We start from the raw sequence: 14865 nt of genomic DNA, 5'->3' as shown, positions 1-14865 counted from the left end.
CACAACAGGTTTTCTCTTCTGACCACTACTGTAGGCTGACAATATCCTTTATTGATGTGTCCCCTCCCGGGTCTCCCAGTTACCTTGCTTTCCCAGGGTTGGCGTCAACAGGCCTTTTCGCAGAAGCAGGACGACAGCTTGGTTTCTCGTTCTGTCTGCTTTAGACTCTTCTCCGCGGCTTCAAGTGACTGACCCGTCTACCCCCTCCAAGGTCACGCACAGCTCTTGCCTGCTTCTCCTAGGTGTTTTTTTCCCCTCTGCATGTCGCCCTCGGACCTCCTCAAGGCTACTGGCTAACAACACCTTAGGCCTTCCTCCTGCCGGAGTATCTCTCGCTCTCCTGATCCAGTCAAGACTGGACCGATTTGAAGCTCCCATACTTCGTTTCTCTCCCTCACCCTAAGAAGTCCTGTCCGTTTATTAGAGGTTGCTGGGTCCTCCCCAGCGGAGGATTGTAGTCTATCCTCCATTTGTTGAACACTCTTCATTTTTGGTTCAATCTGTTTAGTCACTGTAATATTGGTCCCAGACCAGGAAGTAATCAATATTACTGTTTCGTCATTCTTCTTCTTCATGGTGTTTGCAATATATTGTTCAAGGGAAATCTTGTATTATAATAACCCATAGGGGCTTAGTTTGATGGTGTCCCTGTGGTGTGTGGTGCCACAGGAAGGGTTTTAGGGAAATCCTTTGCAGAACAGGGTTCCCTGTCCCTACAAGGGGGGTGGGGGGGGGGGGGGGGAAGAGCCCTCCCTGTGAGGTCCCGCTTACTACCACCCCTTGGGGGATTACTGTGTAGTGGACTCACCTTCCTAGCCTCACAAGTAAAGGCTCCTCCCTTCGGAGAAGCGACTGAATCCCGCAAATCTTTCAGCACTATATGAAAGTTCTTAAAAAATCCTCATACAATGAAAGAACTAGAACCTTCCTTTAGCAAAACTTTTTTTTTTACAGCGTACACTGAAGTATCTCGCTTTGTGCAGTGCATGCTAAGGGGTGCAAATTATGGTTAAAATGCCTGGGGCATTGGCTTTGGTCATGGCCCCAGCCCCACCAATCCACCCTCAATAGTACCACTAGAATGGGACCGTGGGCCACTGACTCCTGAAGAATGGGCTTCAGTCATATTGCAGGTCTTGCCCCGTTTAGCACAAGTACTTTGGTATCGAGGCCGGTATATCAATGATATTTTTGGGGTCTGGACTGGCCCAGTGACATCCTTGGTCTATTTTCTAGGTTACATCAATCTTATAGATTCTGAATCCAGTTTACCATGGAGATTGGCTTCCCCAGTACACATTTCCTTGATGTACTGGGAACACAACAGCCCAATAAGAGTAGTGCTACAGCCGGTCGTGAAGGAAAACTCCATTGGAGGCAGGGCAAAGATCTTGGGCTGCCAAAACAAAAGTTGAGATTTAGGACACTTAGCGCCCTCCTAGGATAACGTCCCCCTCATTTGTCCTACCAGATACCCGTGAGCAAACCTAAATCCTTCACAAATTAGACCGATTAATGAGATCCGCAGGAGAACCAAGCCTGCCCCTCGGGAGGGGTAACTGATAACAAGCAGCAGAGGACCACTGGGCTTGTGAATTGTACCAGGAAGAGCAAAGGGTAATGCCAACACACAAAATTGCCAAAGGGAGGCATAGTGGGGGCACCTGTGTGTCTGAGATGAGAAAAGGGTTACTTTGTTTGCAGGGACCACACTGACCTCAAAGTTATCCATTGAGCTCATGTTGACAGCCAGGTGCACATCACGTGATTAGGCCTCAGGGAAGTAATTTCAATAAATTCCAATCACCTAGCAGCCACTAAAGGTCAAGAGATCGAAACCCACGTGTGAAGAAGTTGGAGTCGAATGAACTGGGGGACCACATGTAACCAACAGTATGTGTATATAGGTGGTAGCCAATGAGGGTGGTGGATTAACACTATACATTGTGTGCGCCACAGATGATAATTTTCACAGTTATAATGTGCAGCTTGCTTTGAAGAAGAGGGAGAGCTCTGCGGCAGAGGACTAATACCCTGTTGCCATTGTCTTTAATACAAATAAAGCTCTTGTTCTTTTTACAAAAGGGCGCACCAGGCCCTCTTCCCTCGAGGGTTATTGATTGGCCTGGTTGTTGGAGATTACCATACAACAGGTATTCCATTTCCACTCTGATAGCGTCTGTGCTGTATTCTATGTTGACCAACAGGATTTGACTTATGAAATATCTATTCGAGTTTGCTTTTATCTTCTATTTTTGTTCCAATTTTTTTTTATTTTGGCTTCTTTTTAATCACATTTGTTCTAGATGAGCACTGATGAAGGATTGAGTGCCATCCCAAATGCATTGGCCACGTTTTCTTTCTCCTCCGTCTGGTTATTGACTTTGCCATCTGTATCTACAAATACAATGCCTCTCGGTTTTATGACCGTTGAGTCTTCTTATGTTGAATCTTCTAGCATACAACGTTGTGCCTTTGTTGCTCTAATTTTGTGAGCACGTTGCAGTGAAGCTAGTTTGCCTCAATCTTATTGTGTAGGTCTTGCCAAACAACCCACTATATAGGCATTGGATCTGGTCTGGCTGTAGGCCCAGTGGTCTAACCACAGACGGTCCCTTGCAGCTATGGCCAGATTGGCTAGGACATGGTAAACAGAATGCCAATGGCTTTTATTTAATTGTTTTAATACTGTACTGCTGCCAGGCTGAACCTTCTCAATATATGGCAATATATGGAAGGTTCTCCCCAACACTTGGCCAGAACTCCGATCTCTAGTCTCACGGTCTGCAAACTGGACCACTTATTGGGGCATATGACTCCGAATTACTCTACTGCTTCACTCGCCTAAACTAAGCATTCAACTTTGCTAATCGCACCATCTACAACCTACCAAGATCCCTCCGCTTGCCATCCACCTGCTAGCATGCATGAGTGAATCTTCTAGCCCCTCCCCCAACTGACTGAGCGATCTATTCACAATGTCACAATACATGTATATAAAGATTTAGATTCTGGCACTCATATACCCTTATTGCGGGAGTGGGGCTGTTCCCAAGTTGCTGTTGCCAGTCTGTGCCCCATTTTACTACCAATCCCCAAATTACTCTTATCGAGAGAACTATTGTATATTCTACAAGGCAACCTTAGCCCCTAGCTTGGATTACATACGAGTGGTGGTGGGCCACAGGAAGCAACCCTGCTCATGTCTGAAATAGTCAAGCCAATGCTACTCTGTAGAAAACAGATCTGCTGGTGGTGTACCGCTGTCAAAGGCCCGTTACATGAAGGGCTACAGTGTAAGGGGTATAGTGTAATGGGTGTTTGGTGAAAAACGGAACCTGAAAGATGAAACACTAGCAATAAAGTTTGGCCAACCACCAAATCTGATGAGGGCTACAGCCATGCTTATTGCTGGAAAGGGTAGTGGCATTGTTGAACCAGTGATATTTCAAGATCTTTAGTATTCCGGAAAAAAATGCCTGCCAACTTACCGCAAAGTGACAGCTAGGTAAATATGAACCTCCACCCATGTCTATTTCCACAAAACGAGTATGTTCTGTGTCCTCTTTAGAGCTATAATTCATAAATAATTCAGTATACAAAAGTCGAAGTGATGTACAGAAGGGGGGGGGTGGAATATGAAAAGCAAATTCAGGGTACGTGAAATCTACTCGCCCACTCGCATTGGTGAGGAGGTTTGTGAAAATCTAGTACCATATGCATGGTAATCAACCTTGTGGCGAGTAGGGTTGTTTGAATCTTATTTGACATTTACCACAATACTTTGTTTGCAATAATTGGCTACTATGGTTCACTGTGCATGGCTGGCCTTTAGGTGGCAGCATTGCATCAAATATGAAATGCGATTATGGTGACATTGGGAGGGAAGAAGGGGAATGAAACTCTGCACCAGCCTCTTTAAATGCTTGAAGGAATCGGACAGTTAAAGCTTTGCTACTCCAGTGACTAAGAATGAACCTACTGCAGCACTCCTTCCCTCCGACGCGGCACAGACAGCTGGGGCCACCTTCATTGTCAAAGGGGCCCGTTTCATTGAAGCCTCATGGCAGTACCATAGCCTGTCCCAGAAGTGGGTGCCCCTTTGTTGCAAACCCACTCTGCTCTCCTCCATGATTAATGGACCTCTTTCTCCATCTGGGGACAGTACTAGTGCAATCTCCCTCTGTCTCGGTAGCTCCAGAGGCCTGTGCTGTCCATTGTTGCCCAACCGAACTGCTGCACCTGCAGCCTGAAGACTGAAGTTGTTTGCTCCTCTCCAGTGTGGTTCCAAAGCAGAATCTTCAATAATCGTTCTTCCCTGGGGTTTCCTCAAGCTAACCACATTGTTTGAATCCTGCTCCCGAGCCAGTGGATGTTGTTGGAACCAAGCATCTTCAGTGGGCACCAATGGTAACTCTGAAGACCTGACACCTACTTCACACGCTGCTGGCTCGGAGCCATGGAGTGACAGAACACCCAATCCACCCTCTCATGGGTATGCTGGTCCCTTTTGCACTGGTGACTATTGCTGGCACTTGAAGGCGTCTCGGTAAGGGAATTCCCTATATGGCCTTTCCTGACCTCAGAAGGTTCTGAAAGGAAGAGCAAAAACCTTGTGGCACGGCCATTTTAGGGTGCTAGACTAGACCCCTTTTCTGTAAATGCAAAAGTGCACAAGTAAAAAGGATAAAACATAGTAGAAAAATATCCGCTGCCACCAGCTCATCCTAGGCATATTGTAAAAGTAACCAAGAAGCCATTATAGAAAAAGTTATAAATACAAAGTATCCCAACGGCACTTCACTTTACGGTGATGTGTGAATTTGTAACAATACAAGAAATTCACCAAGAGAGATAGTCTCTCAGTACTGATAGTGTTATCGACTAATCAGTTTGAGACAGAAGGCTTTACTTAACCTCCAGAAAGTCCAAACAAAGCAAAAAAGTGTCCCATAGAAGTCAAGACGAAATCGCAAAAGAACATCTTTCCCGATGGGCTTTGCCTCAGGATTTTGGCCCGAGGCTCTTGATATAGGTCACAGATTTAGTCAATGCTTGGCACAGCAGACAGCGAGGGAGAGGGCCTTGTGTTTTCCTCTAGGCCCCTGAAAAGGGATGCTTGTTCCCAAAATCACTACTTCCTGGTGGTTTTACACTGTTCGAAGTTATCACAGGTAAACAGACCACCTCCTCCTGTGGCCGCCATTCTTTCTTGGTTGCCATTCAGGCTATTCTTGACACTCTGGGTGCTTCGTGATATCGTACTAATTCTCAATTGTTTTTTTGTTGGTCTACACGGTATTGCCTTAATTGTTCCTCAACTATGGCCAGGCTCACCCTCCGCCAGACTTGTTAGAAGGCATGCACTGGAGGAGCCATCTTGTGTTTACCATTTTTCATGAACGACTACCGTGTTGAGCTGGATGCCTATCCTGACGTAACTCTGGGTGATCATTTCTGATCTCTAATCCTCTCTGAAAAATTCTCTAATTGTAGTACTTCTGGCCACACAAGATTTTGATATTTCCAAAATCATCTTCCTGGGGTTATTACTATGGTGGCTTCTTTCTGCACATGTAGTAAAAGGAGGTCATTGCTTAATCAGATAATGGGTGGCAGGAGTTGTAGCATTAGGCAAAGGCACAGAGCTGGAGGTTGTGTCCGTGGGTGTGGAGAGAAAGAAAGGAGGACCACAATTGGCATACATAGCTCTGCATTCTTTGTATTAAAATCTGGCAATTTTCCTTTGGCATTGTTTCCAGGCACCAAGCACATTTCCTCACTTGTTCTCAGGGTTTCTTTAGAGCATAACATGTTCTCCAAGGGATAGGGTAGCAGAGCAGCTCAGGTCTAACTCAATAGAAGATTGTCCACAAAATAATATTTGTATACAAACGTACATATTTTAACTGAAAAAAAACGTAGTTGCGGTGCAGCTAAGTTGCGCAGATTTAGAGCAGCAAAGCCCTTGAGATTTGGCAGAGGTGGGACGTCATGCCCAGATTAGCTTGGTGCTTTCCCGTTGATGTCCCCCATAATTCAATTTTGTAGGTCATTGTGAATCCCTTGTTATAATATATATGTGCTCACAGGCTTTGCAATGAGAACGTGCCGAGTTGAGCTGGTCATGACCTCTCACGTCCGCTGAATTTCAGGGGTATTGTTGCGTTAAATCTGCGCACCTTAACCAAGTTATTTTTTTGGGTGAATTTCAAAGGTTATGTTATACCATAGTTTATTCAAAGCCACAAGCCGTGGCCACTGTGCATGTTGCTCCAATAGGAATTCTTTGGGGCCCACTTGCCATGGCCTTTGGGCATGGCAAGTGTCCATGATCCACCTATAGGTTTCCTTTGGGCCCACTAACCACAGCATTTGGCCATTGCCGGTGGCCAGAGTCTTTGGCCGTGGCCACTGTACATGTCACACAAATAGGTTTCTTTGAGGCTCACTGACTAGGGCCACTGGCACAAAGACAGATTTCCCCCTGCCTAGTAGATGTGATCACAATAGATGCCCCGCCGCCCCATTTATTTTCTCGCTGGTTTGTTAACCCGATAATTATGGTAATTACTGTGATAATCTAACGACAATTAACACAGATTAATGTCCCTTTATTGTAGGTTAGGACAGTTTTTCTGAAGTCCAACTAAGGGCTTAGTGAAACCATTCAACCGAGGCAGTACAAAACTCCATTCTTAGTATAAGGCTGTACCACTTGAGTTCATGGTAGTGTGGACAGAGTAGCCAGGCCTATTTTAGTAGGGAGAGAGGGCTGTAGAATTAGTACAAATTAATTGCAATACAAATGGTCCAAAGAAACACAAACACCATGTATGTAAAAAATAAATGATTTATTTAAATACAGGTAGGCCCAGATAAATTTATAAATAAGTACTATCACACATTATATGTAATCGCAATTATAAAACACAACACTATATTTGAAGGTACACAGACCAAAGTATAAACCTTTCTCAGATCCTTCATTGGACCTTCAGGATGCTTATTTCCATTCGCCAATCCATCTCAAGCACAGAGTACTTGAGGTTCGCCGTTGGTGGTTCTCATTATCAGTTTTGAGTTCTGCAGTTGGGGCTGACATCCGCCCCAAGGGCTTTCACTAAACTGATGGCGGTGGTGGCAGCGAGTCTCAGGAGTTGAGGTGGGGTCGGGGGGCATTCAAGTCTACCCCTACCTGAACGATTGGGAGAATGCGCCCTAATCAGCCAAACAAGTCCTGGATCATCTCTGCGCGACTTGCCACTCTACACAGACTGGTTTTCTCCCTCAATTACAGAGAAGTCCCATATGATACCATCTGAAAAGCTCCAATTCATTGGGGCTGTACTGGCTACAACCTTGGGAAAGACCTTGCCTCCCGAGGTGAGGGCTCAAGACATTTTGCAGATTGTCACCAAATTTCAGAGTGCCCAGCATCTCCCAGCCTTCGACTTCTTGAGGTTGCTCGGCCTCAGCATCCTGCATTTTCCTTGTGCAAGAGGCTCATCTGAGAAGGAGATCCCTTCCATGGGCTCTCAGGACACATTCGTCTCAATTCTTGGGCAGCATGTCAGACCTACTAAAGGTTCCACACAGGATCTCCTGTGGTGGGCCCGCAAGGACAACATTCTGAAGAAAGAACCTTTTTTTTGCAACCATAACCGGAGATACCAGTAGTTACGGACGCCTCCCTCACAGGCTGGGGATCCCAGGTCAACGATCCGACAATCGGCGGTCGTGTGTCTACACATCAATCTTTTGGAGCTGAGCGCAAGCAGACTTGCGCGCTGAAGGCTTTTCTGTGCTCTGTACGGGAAAGAATGTCCTGTTAATGACAGACAACACAGTGGCCATGTACTAACTCGACAAGAGAGGTGGTGTACGGTCACTACCAGAGCAGAGGCAATGCAGTCTGGTTCTGGGCAATTCAAGAAGGAATCTCTCCATCGGCAGCTCACCCAGCCATAGAGGAGAACACAGCAGCGGACACTCTGACCAGGCAGAGCACAGCCGCCCAGAAGTCCATAAAGAGATCTTCGCCCTTTGGGGAACCCCTCAAGAGTGGATCTGTTGGCAACCAGAGTCAACTGAAAGTGCGAACTGTACTGCTCATTGGAATTTCCCACAAGAGGAGCTCTAGGAGACCCTTTCGTAGTGTACAGGATGTTTCCACTCCTGCACGCATTTCCTCCAGTCCCAGTCAGTCCTCGAGTGATCAGGAGGTTGAGAAAGTTCGGGAAATCCACGACAGTAAAAAAACCTTGGATGCACTACGGACTCGGCCCCAACCCTCTCCCGACAGATCAACAAAGTATCTATATCTAGATTCAGTCACTACCATCTCAAAATTTGCAGGCGCATTTTCCCCCCCTACCTCTCCTTCCCGTTATGTGCCAACTCCCTCCAACTAGGAGTCCCAGCATACCACCTTAATAAACTCCAAAGAACACAAAACATTGCTGCCAAAATGCTCCTAGCCCTGGGTCCAAGAGACCACACCTCTCCAGCTCTTAGAACCCTCCACTGGCTCCAAGTCGGACGAAGGGCCACTTTCAAGACCTTGTACATCACTCACCGTGCAGTACACAAGACCGGCCCTCTATACCTGCAAGATAAGTTAAAACCCTAGCTCCCACCTCGCACCCTAAGATCAAGCTCTGCCCGCCTTTTAGTGATCCCAACCATTAACTCCATCAGGATCGGAGGATCATCTTTCTCAGCGCTGGCCCCAACTCGCTTCCACCTCACATCCAAGACCATAGGACATTCCGTAAATTACTAAAAACAGTCTTTCCATAACAACCACCCTTAGGGATGTCTTAACTCCCAACAAACCAATGACTAAATACACAATGGGACTCTCAACCAGATCTTCAATGAATTCACCCCATGAGTGGTCTGTAGACAACCGTATATGAACACTGACCTCTGATCCTACCCACAGGCGCGAATGGATGGAGGGAAGGGATTGACAAAGTGGATGATGGGACGGACAGAGGGGACGGAGGGATAAAACGGAAGGAGTGGACGGGGATGACACGATTGAATGGGGTGGATGGAATGGATAGAATAGACGGACGAAACGGATGGAATAGAATGTATGAAACTGATAATGGATGGAATGGAAAAATAGCAGAGATGGAGGGAATGGATGGGATGATTGGAATGATGGAATGGGCTAAAATAGATGGAACGGATGAAATAGATTGAATGTACGGATGAAATGGGCGGGTGGATGATATGGAATGGATAAGACTGATAGATGGAACAAACAGATAGATGGAATGGAGGGATAGATGGAATGTAAGGAATCGATAGAAAGGGTAGAAGCCTGTTGAATAAATGGACAGAATGTAGAGCATTGATAACCATCATCACTATGCTTAATCTCTACTATACACCATCACTCAACTACAACACTGCTATACCCCTGATTAATTCGGCCTAGCTGTTCACATACAAATATAAGACCCCATAAACACTTCATCACCCTAATAAAACGCAGCTAGCCGAGCACATTCCGGCCTAATTGCTCACATATGCGTCCTTCAGGCTTAACATAGCCAGAGCCCAGTCTGGGTGTCCACCCACCACACACATCCAACTGATATCTTCAGCACCACAACCAACGCTAGGATGCAGCTACCATCCTGCAATTTCATCAGCTGCACACATCTGGTGTACCCACGCACCCTACGACAATCTCTCTAATGACCAGAACTACGGTTCCGAAGGGCGTTTAACCTACCAGCGCTTTGAGGTCATACCATATATAGAGCACTATATAAATGCCAAGTAACATAACATAACTATGAACCAACTTTGGAAATGGAGTCCGGGTGGTGCCGTTTGCAGAAAACCATTACCGTTTGAAGAAATAATAATTGCTTCTTGCGCAAGATCTCTTACCCAAGTCATTTGTCTGGGGGGAATGTCAGCATCAAGGAGGCCATCAAGATGGGAAAGTAGTAAGAGGCAGGGTAGAGAAGAGTCACTGGGACTTGGCACGCTTACAGAGCTTGACGAACTACATGGCAACACGCACCATGATTTCCATACGTTGCCAGAACATTAAAGTGTTGCCACGGTCAGCATCATGATTCAGCCACAAACAGATGATGAGCCAGTAGGGGGTCCTGCACAGACATCCGGTGATTGCAGTCCTTGCATAATGTAAACCCCAATGTTTCAGGAGCAAAGAAAAAATGTGTTCAAGACACAAGTTTTTAAGCCGCTGGTTTGTGTAAATGTAGCATTAAACATTGTGTTTGCAGGTGCCCTTGTTGGTTTACCCACCAACACATGTCCTAATAGAGCAGAACAAAAGCAGGGCCACAACAGGGCTCAAGGCAGAGAACAGATAGTTCCACCCAACAAGTTGCTTAATGCCTTTAGACCGCCAGGGTGCCGATAGCAGTTTTGCACGTATTCTCTTAAAATGGGACACTGGGTTCATTCTGCATGGGCAGACCAATTCCCCATTAGAGAACAAGCCAAACGGCGGATGAGAAAGGGGCAACAGTCATTTTATATTTCCAGGACGTGTGTCGGAGCAAGCACACGTGAGGCATTCAAGTAGTATGCCTCGGTCGTGAAGGGGTGGTTTTTGGTGAGTATTAATGGGATTTGGAGAGTCCAGGTTGGGACACGGAAGGGGAACCAGCAGGCCTCTGTGGAATGCAGTCAGTTATTGGCAATTAACACTGTCGTTCCAGACCACCACCACACTGGGTGTCCTCTAGGAGGGAGTACCCAGTGATTTCATCGCTGGAAATAAACATCACGCAGGACTCTTTTTTAAAGTCACTATTTAACACTTTCACAAAGCATACTCGCCCTTCATAAAAATCTACTTGACTATGCAAGTGGGCGAGTGGACTTGCAAGCTTTTGCAGAGTGTCTTTAAAATGGAAAAGGTTAGCTGCAGGAGTGGATACAAATAAATAGATCTGATTAAAAAAAGGCTCTGAAACAGTTTGGCCAGCCCTCTCCCACAGGTACTAATGTATAATACAATCATAATCTTATAGCAAAGTGAGCTCTGGAGGCCAACTACAGTGTGTGGTATTGCAGTAGATGTGTCGATGCACTGTCTGGATGAACTATTGATCATTCTTTTACATAAACATCTATTTAGACTTGTGTATTCATTATGTAAGTGGAAAAAGAGACTAAGCAGAGTACATGTCATAGGAGGCAGAGACCTGTTCAAACTATGTGGAATATTGTTGTTTGCTGCTATCTCAATTACAGGCCAACTGGTACCAAACCACACTCATGCGTTGCACACCATTTGCACAGAGAAATGCAACCAGCAGGTCACAGAACTAGATTTGTCATCGAAAGCAGTTGGCTGAAGTGTTCACTCATTGTGATGCATCTTCCCCAACAAAAAACAAATCTAGTTCACACTGAGATTTAGATACACTAACCAAATCTTTACTGTACACAATGGAGGCAATACAGTAGTTATTAGTTATGCAACAACTTAAATTGCTAGGAATGCAATTGCATGACTGTTTCAAGTTACACATGCTGGTCTTTGCCAAAGAGGATATAGTTAGCTTAATAAAACTATCAACCAGATTACTTTTTTTTGAAACCTTTGAAAACCAGAAATACAAATCTTGCCTAGCACTCCCACACTGGCCTTTAGCACTTAGTGAAGGAGAGGATTACTAATGCACTCGCTCTCCGTTAGCCCCTTTGAACATGCAGTTAACAGAGAAGAAGGTAGGGAGAAACTTGGGACCCAGAGAGGCATTCAGGGTGAGCAGTGCCTTCATTGAACAGAGTAACTTGAATAGCTAACTTTGCTACACAAGTGTCAATTTAATTAGCAAACCTTAGGTTATGCCTTGCTTTCCCAACATTCTAGGACTGGACAAAATATGTTGGGAAGAGAGTCGAGCGCCTTTAAAGACACCCTCAATGTTTTATCCAGCGATGATATCACATGGAGCCCTCTGCTTGTGCTAATAGGCATCGTTACACAATGCAATACTGAATTGGTTTACCTCGGAACGATCCATTCTGCCTGCATGTATTCCAACATAGAACTTAAAGTACTCCTACGGGGGCTGATTTTAGCAGTTTAACCACTTTATAAGTTCATTTCAGAAATTTCAGAAGGGGCAGGGAAACGTGGAGTGGGGATACGCTTCTTTGAGGATATCAGCAATGGTGTACGGTACGCAGTAACACTGCACCAAGTGCGCCTCGAGGTGGGGGATTCCAGGTTACGATATGGTGATGTGGGGATCTCAGGAGTAGATAAGGCGCTATGTGCACACCAGGAGTAAGTAGTTGTTTCAAGGATGTAGGCAGCTGGTGATCTTGCTCTGATCACATCACAAACAGGTTGAGTTGTTCTGCAGTGGGTAAGGTGCTGAAGGGACGCATAATTAGAAAGGCACTGTGTGGATATTAGCGGTTGGTAAAGCGCTGCAAAGATATCTGTGTGAGACTACAGCGCTCTGAAACCTCTAGGTAGCAGAGTAAGGAGCTGCAAGACTATCCGGTGGGAGGGCCAGTTCCAGGGTAGTTACTTGCAGTGAGTCAGAGGGTGCATGTGGGTTCGATTAAGGAGGGTGTTTGTGCAACTTTTTCCACAAGTGCCAATTAATCTCATACAATATCACTGTTCAATTGCATGGGGAGGGAGGTGAAGGTGGGAAAGACATGTGGCGAGTTCTCCCAAGATGCTTCAGACTTGCAGAGCCTTGGACCTGGCATTTAAATACTGAAGCGCTTCTGTGCCGCTGCAAGCCTCTGACTGCATGTTTTCAGCGGGTAGACATCTTATTAAAAGTGCAATCTACACCGGTGTTGTGTTGTTGTGACCCTTTCTGCTCGCCCCTACCAGCTGAGAATCTGCCAACAGTCATTCTGCGAGGCCTTACTTTACACCCATGTGCCCGCACATTGAGGAGTAGAGGGGAGGTATGCTGTGCAACGGGAACCCCAGTCTAGCTTTACACCAAAGCATAGGAATAGACTAGCGGGCACAAACATTCTGCAATCTTTGTGCAACACTGTTACATTTGAGGTTCCACATGACCTGTGCAAATATATCCATTTGCCAGAGTAGGCAAGGGGGGGTGGGTTATTTGAAGGGGGAAAAAAAAGTATTTAAATAACAAACGCAGATTGTAAAAAGATGCTTATGAGGCCAAGCTTTTCCAGCAGGGGTATTTTACTTGGTTGCGTCAACGGAATCCGCTTACAAAATGGCTGCCCCCAGGTGCTTGAAAATGAAGGCTTTAAAAGGTCATTTTAATAGATACAAAAATCCATAGGAACTTAAAACCATGCCAATTTTTTTTTTTTTATTATGGCCAACATTTTTAAAGCATAACTTTGTTGACTGATCTAGTGCAGATGATTGGTTTGGTGAGCCGATTAGGAATGTATTTGGTTCTTTCTACAGAGATGTTTGTTTGTTTATTCATTTGTTAAGCGCACCAGACTCATAAGTAAAAGAGCGCAGCAGTATGGAAATGCAAAGCTTACAAAGTTACGACATGAGCACAGGATACAATATTTGCACGCTTACAAGATATACACAAAGTACAAAAATAATGGCAGCGAATAAAAATGGCCTTTATAATTATAGAAATAAACACCAAGCACTGTACAGAAATGTATATTCCAAAAGTAAGGGCCTTCATGTGCGCTTGGTATCCCTTGCATAGCTAAAGCGGAAAAGGAGCAAGGTGTAGGTAAAGGCCATTCACTGCAGTAACTACTGTACTCTTGGTCTGTAGGCCTTTTTCCTCCATACACACTCACTTTCATTCCCCTTTAGTTGGATATCGCTTTGGACGTAGTGAAAAGATGACTGGCATATATTGCTGCTGTGCACAAAGGCCATGCCAGCGTTTTTAGTCTCCACCCACAAAGTTGAAGTAAAATTGCTTTTTTGAACAAGAAAATGCACTGCTCCGTCCCATTGGGACAGACTCGCTACAAGAATGACAAAAAGGGGATTACTATTAGGAGTACAGCAAGTGACTTACTATGTCTGCAGGAAGCCAATGACTCGCTTGGTTATCTTCAAATGTAGGTTTCTAGCTGGTGATGGTTCAACATCAGAGCATCGTTTGGGAAGATAAGAGTTCATGAGCTGAAAGTTTGGTTGTTAAATATCTGACGAGCTAGAGGTCTCCTGCTGCGAAATGCTAAGTAATGGAATTTAAACGTGAACGTATTGTGGGGTTCCTGGGTCAGTCGCTTGCAGGGTAAAAAAGAAATAAAAGTCCAACCACAATAATACATTAAAAAAAAAAAAGGTCATACAAAAATCACCATATCCCTAGCCACATTTGCATGCATCGAATCCCGACTAAGGGACAAATGCAATTCTCAAAAAGCCAAAGGAGGCCCTCACTGAGACTGCAATGCCCACTTCAGGTTTCACCAAACTGAAAAATCGGAAGATTTTACTATTTGGTCATACTGCAAAGGTCATACCGTAAATATATACAATAATTGAAAAAAGAAGAAAATCCATGGAAGGGAAAATAAGGTTCCGATATCACATTGCAGGAAATGGTAACGAGTTAAAAGTGCAATTGAAAATACAAAAAGTAGTAGTTATAAAGAGGAAATAAAGGCTTTAAAAAAGGTAAACTTACGGGGTCGGTTTTCCCCTCGCAGTCCATTGGCATTTGTCCAACTGCAAAAGATAAAGAAGGTCCATAAGCAGACAGGTCTCAGATTGGAAAATAAGAGTGAAAGTATAGGGCACACCACTTGGCACTTTCTGCATGGGATAGACCTACATGTTTACCTGTCGTAAAACAGGGAAAAGAAGGTGCGAAAAATGCAGAGTTGCCAAAGAGCACCACGCCATCAGTCACA

The 14865-nt window shown here is 45.1% G+C and overlaps 1 protein-coding gene across 1 annotated transcript in view; it reads right to left on the bottom strand.

The window, feature by feature from the left end:
* Positions 1–14865, bottom strand: part of LEMD2 (LEM domain nuclear envelope protein 2) — a 119370-nt gene that overhangs the window by 92481 nt on the left and 12024 nt on the right. The window contains exon 2 of the mRNA XM_069633517.1: positions 14640–14680. Within this exon, the coding sequence (XP_069489618.1) occupies positions 14640–14680 (41 nt within the window). The remainder of the gene's footprint in view (positions 1–14639; positions 14681–14865) is intronic.

This window comes from Ambystoma mexicanum, chromosome 13 (genome assembly GCF_040938575.1).
Source record: "Ambystoma mexicanum isolate Mex_15411 chromosome 13, UKY_AmexF1_1, whole genome shotgun sequence".
Taxonomy (NCBI): domain Eukaryota; kingdom Metazoa; phylum Chordata; class Amphibia; order Caudata; family Ambystomatidae; genus Ambystoma; species Ambystoma mexicanum.
Note: the sequence above shows the minus strand (reverse complement) of the source record. Positions and strands in the feature narration are given on the sequence as shown.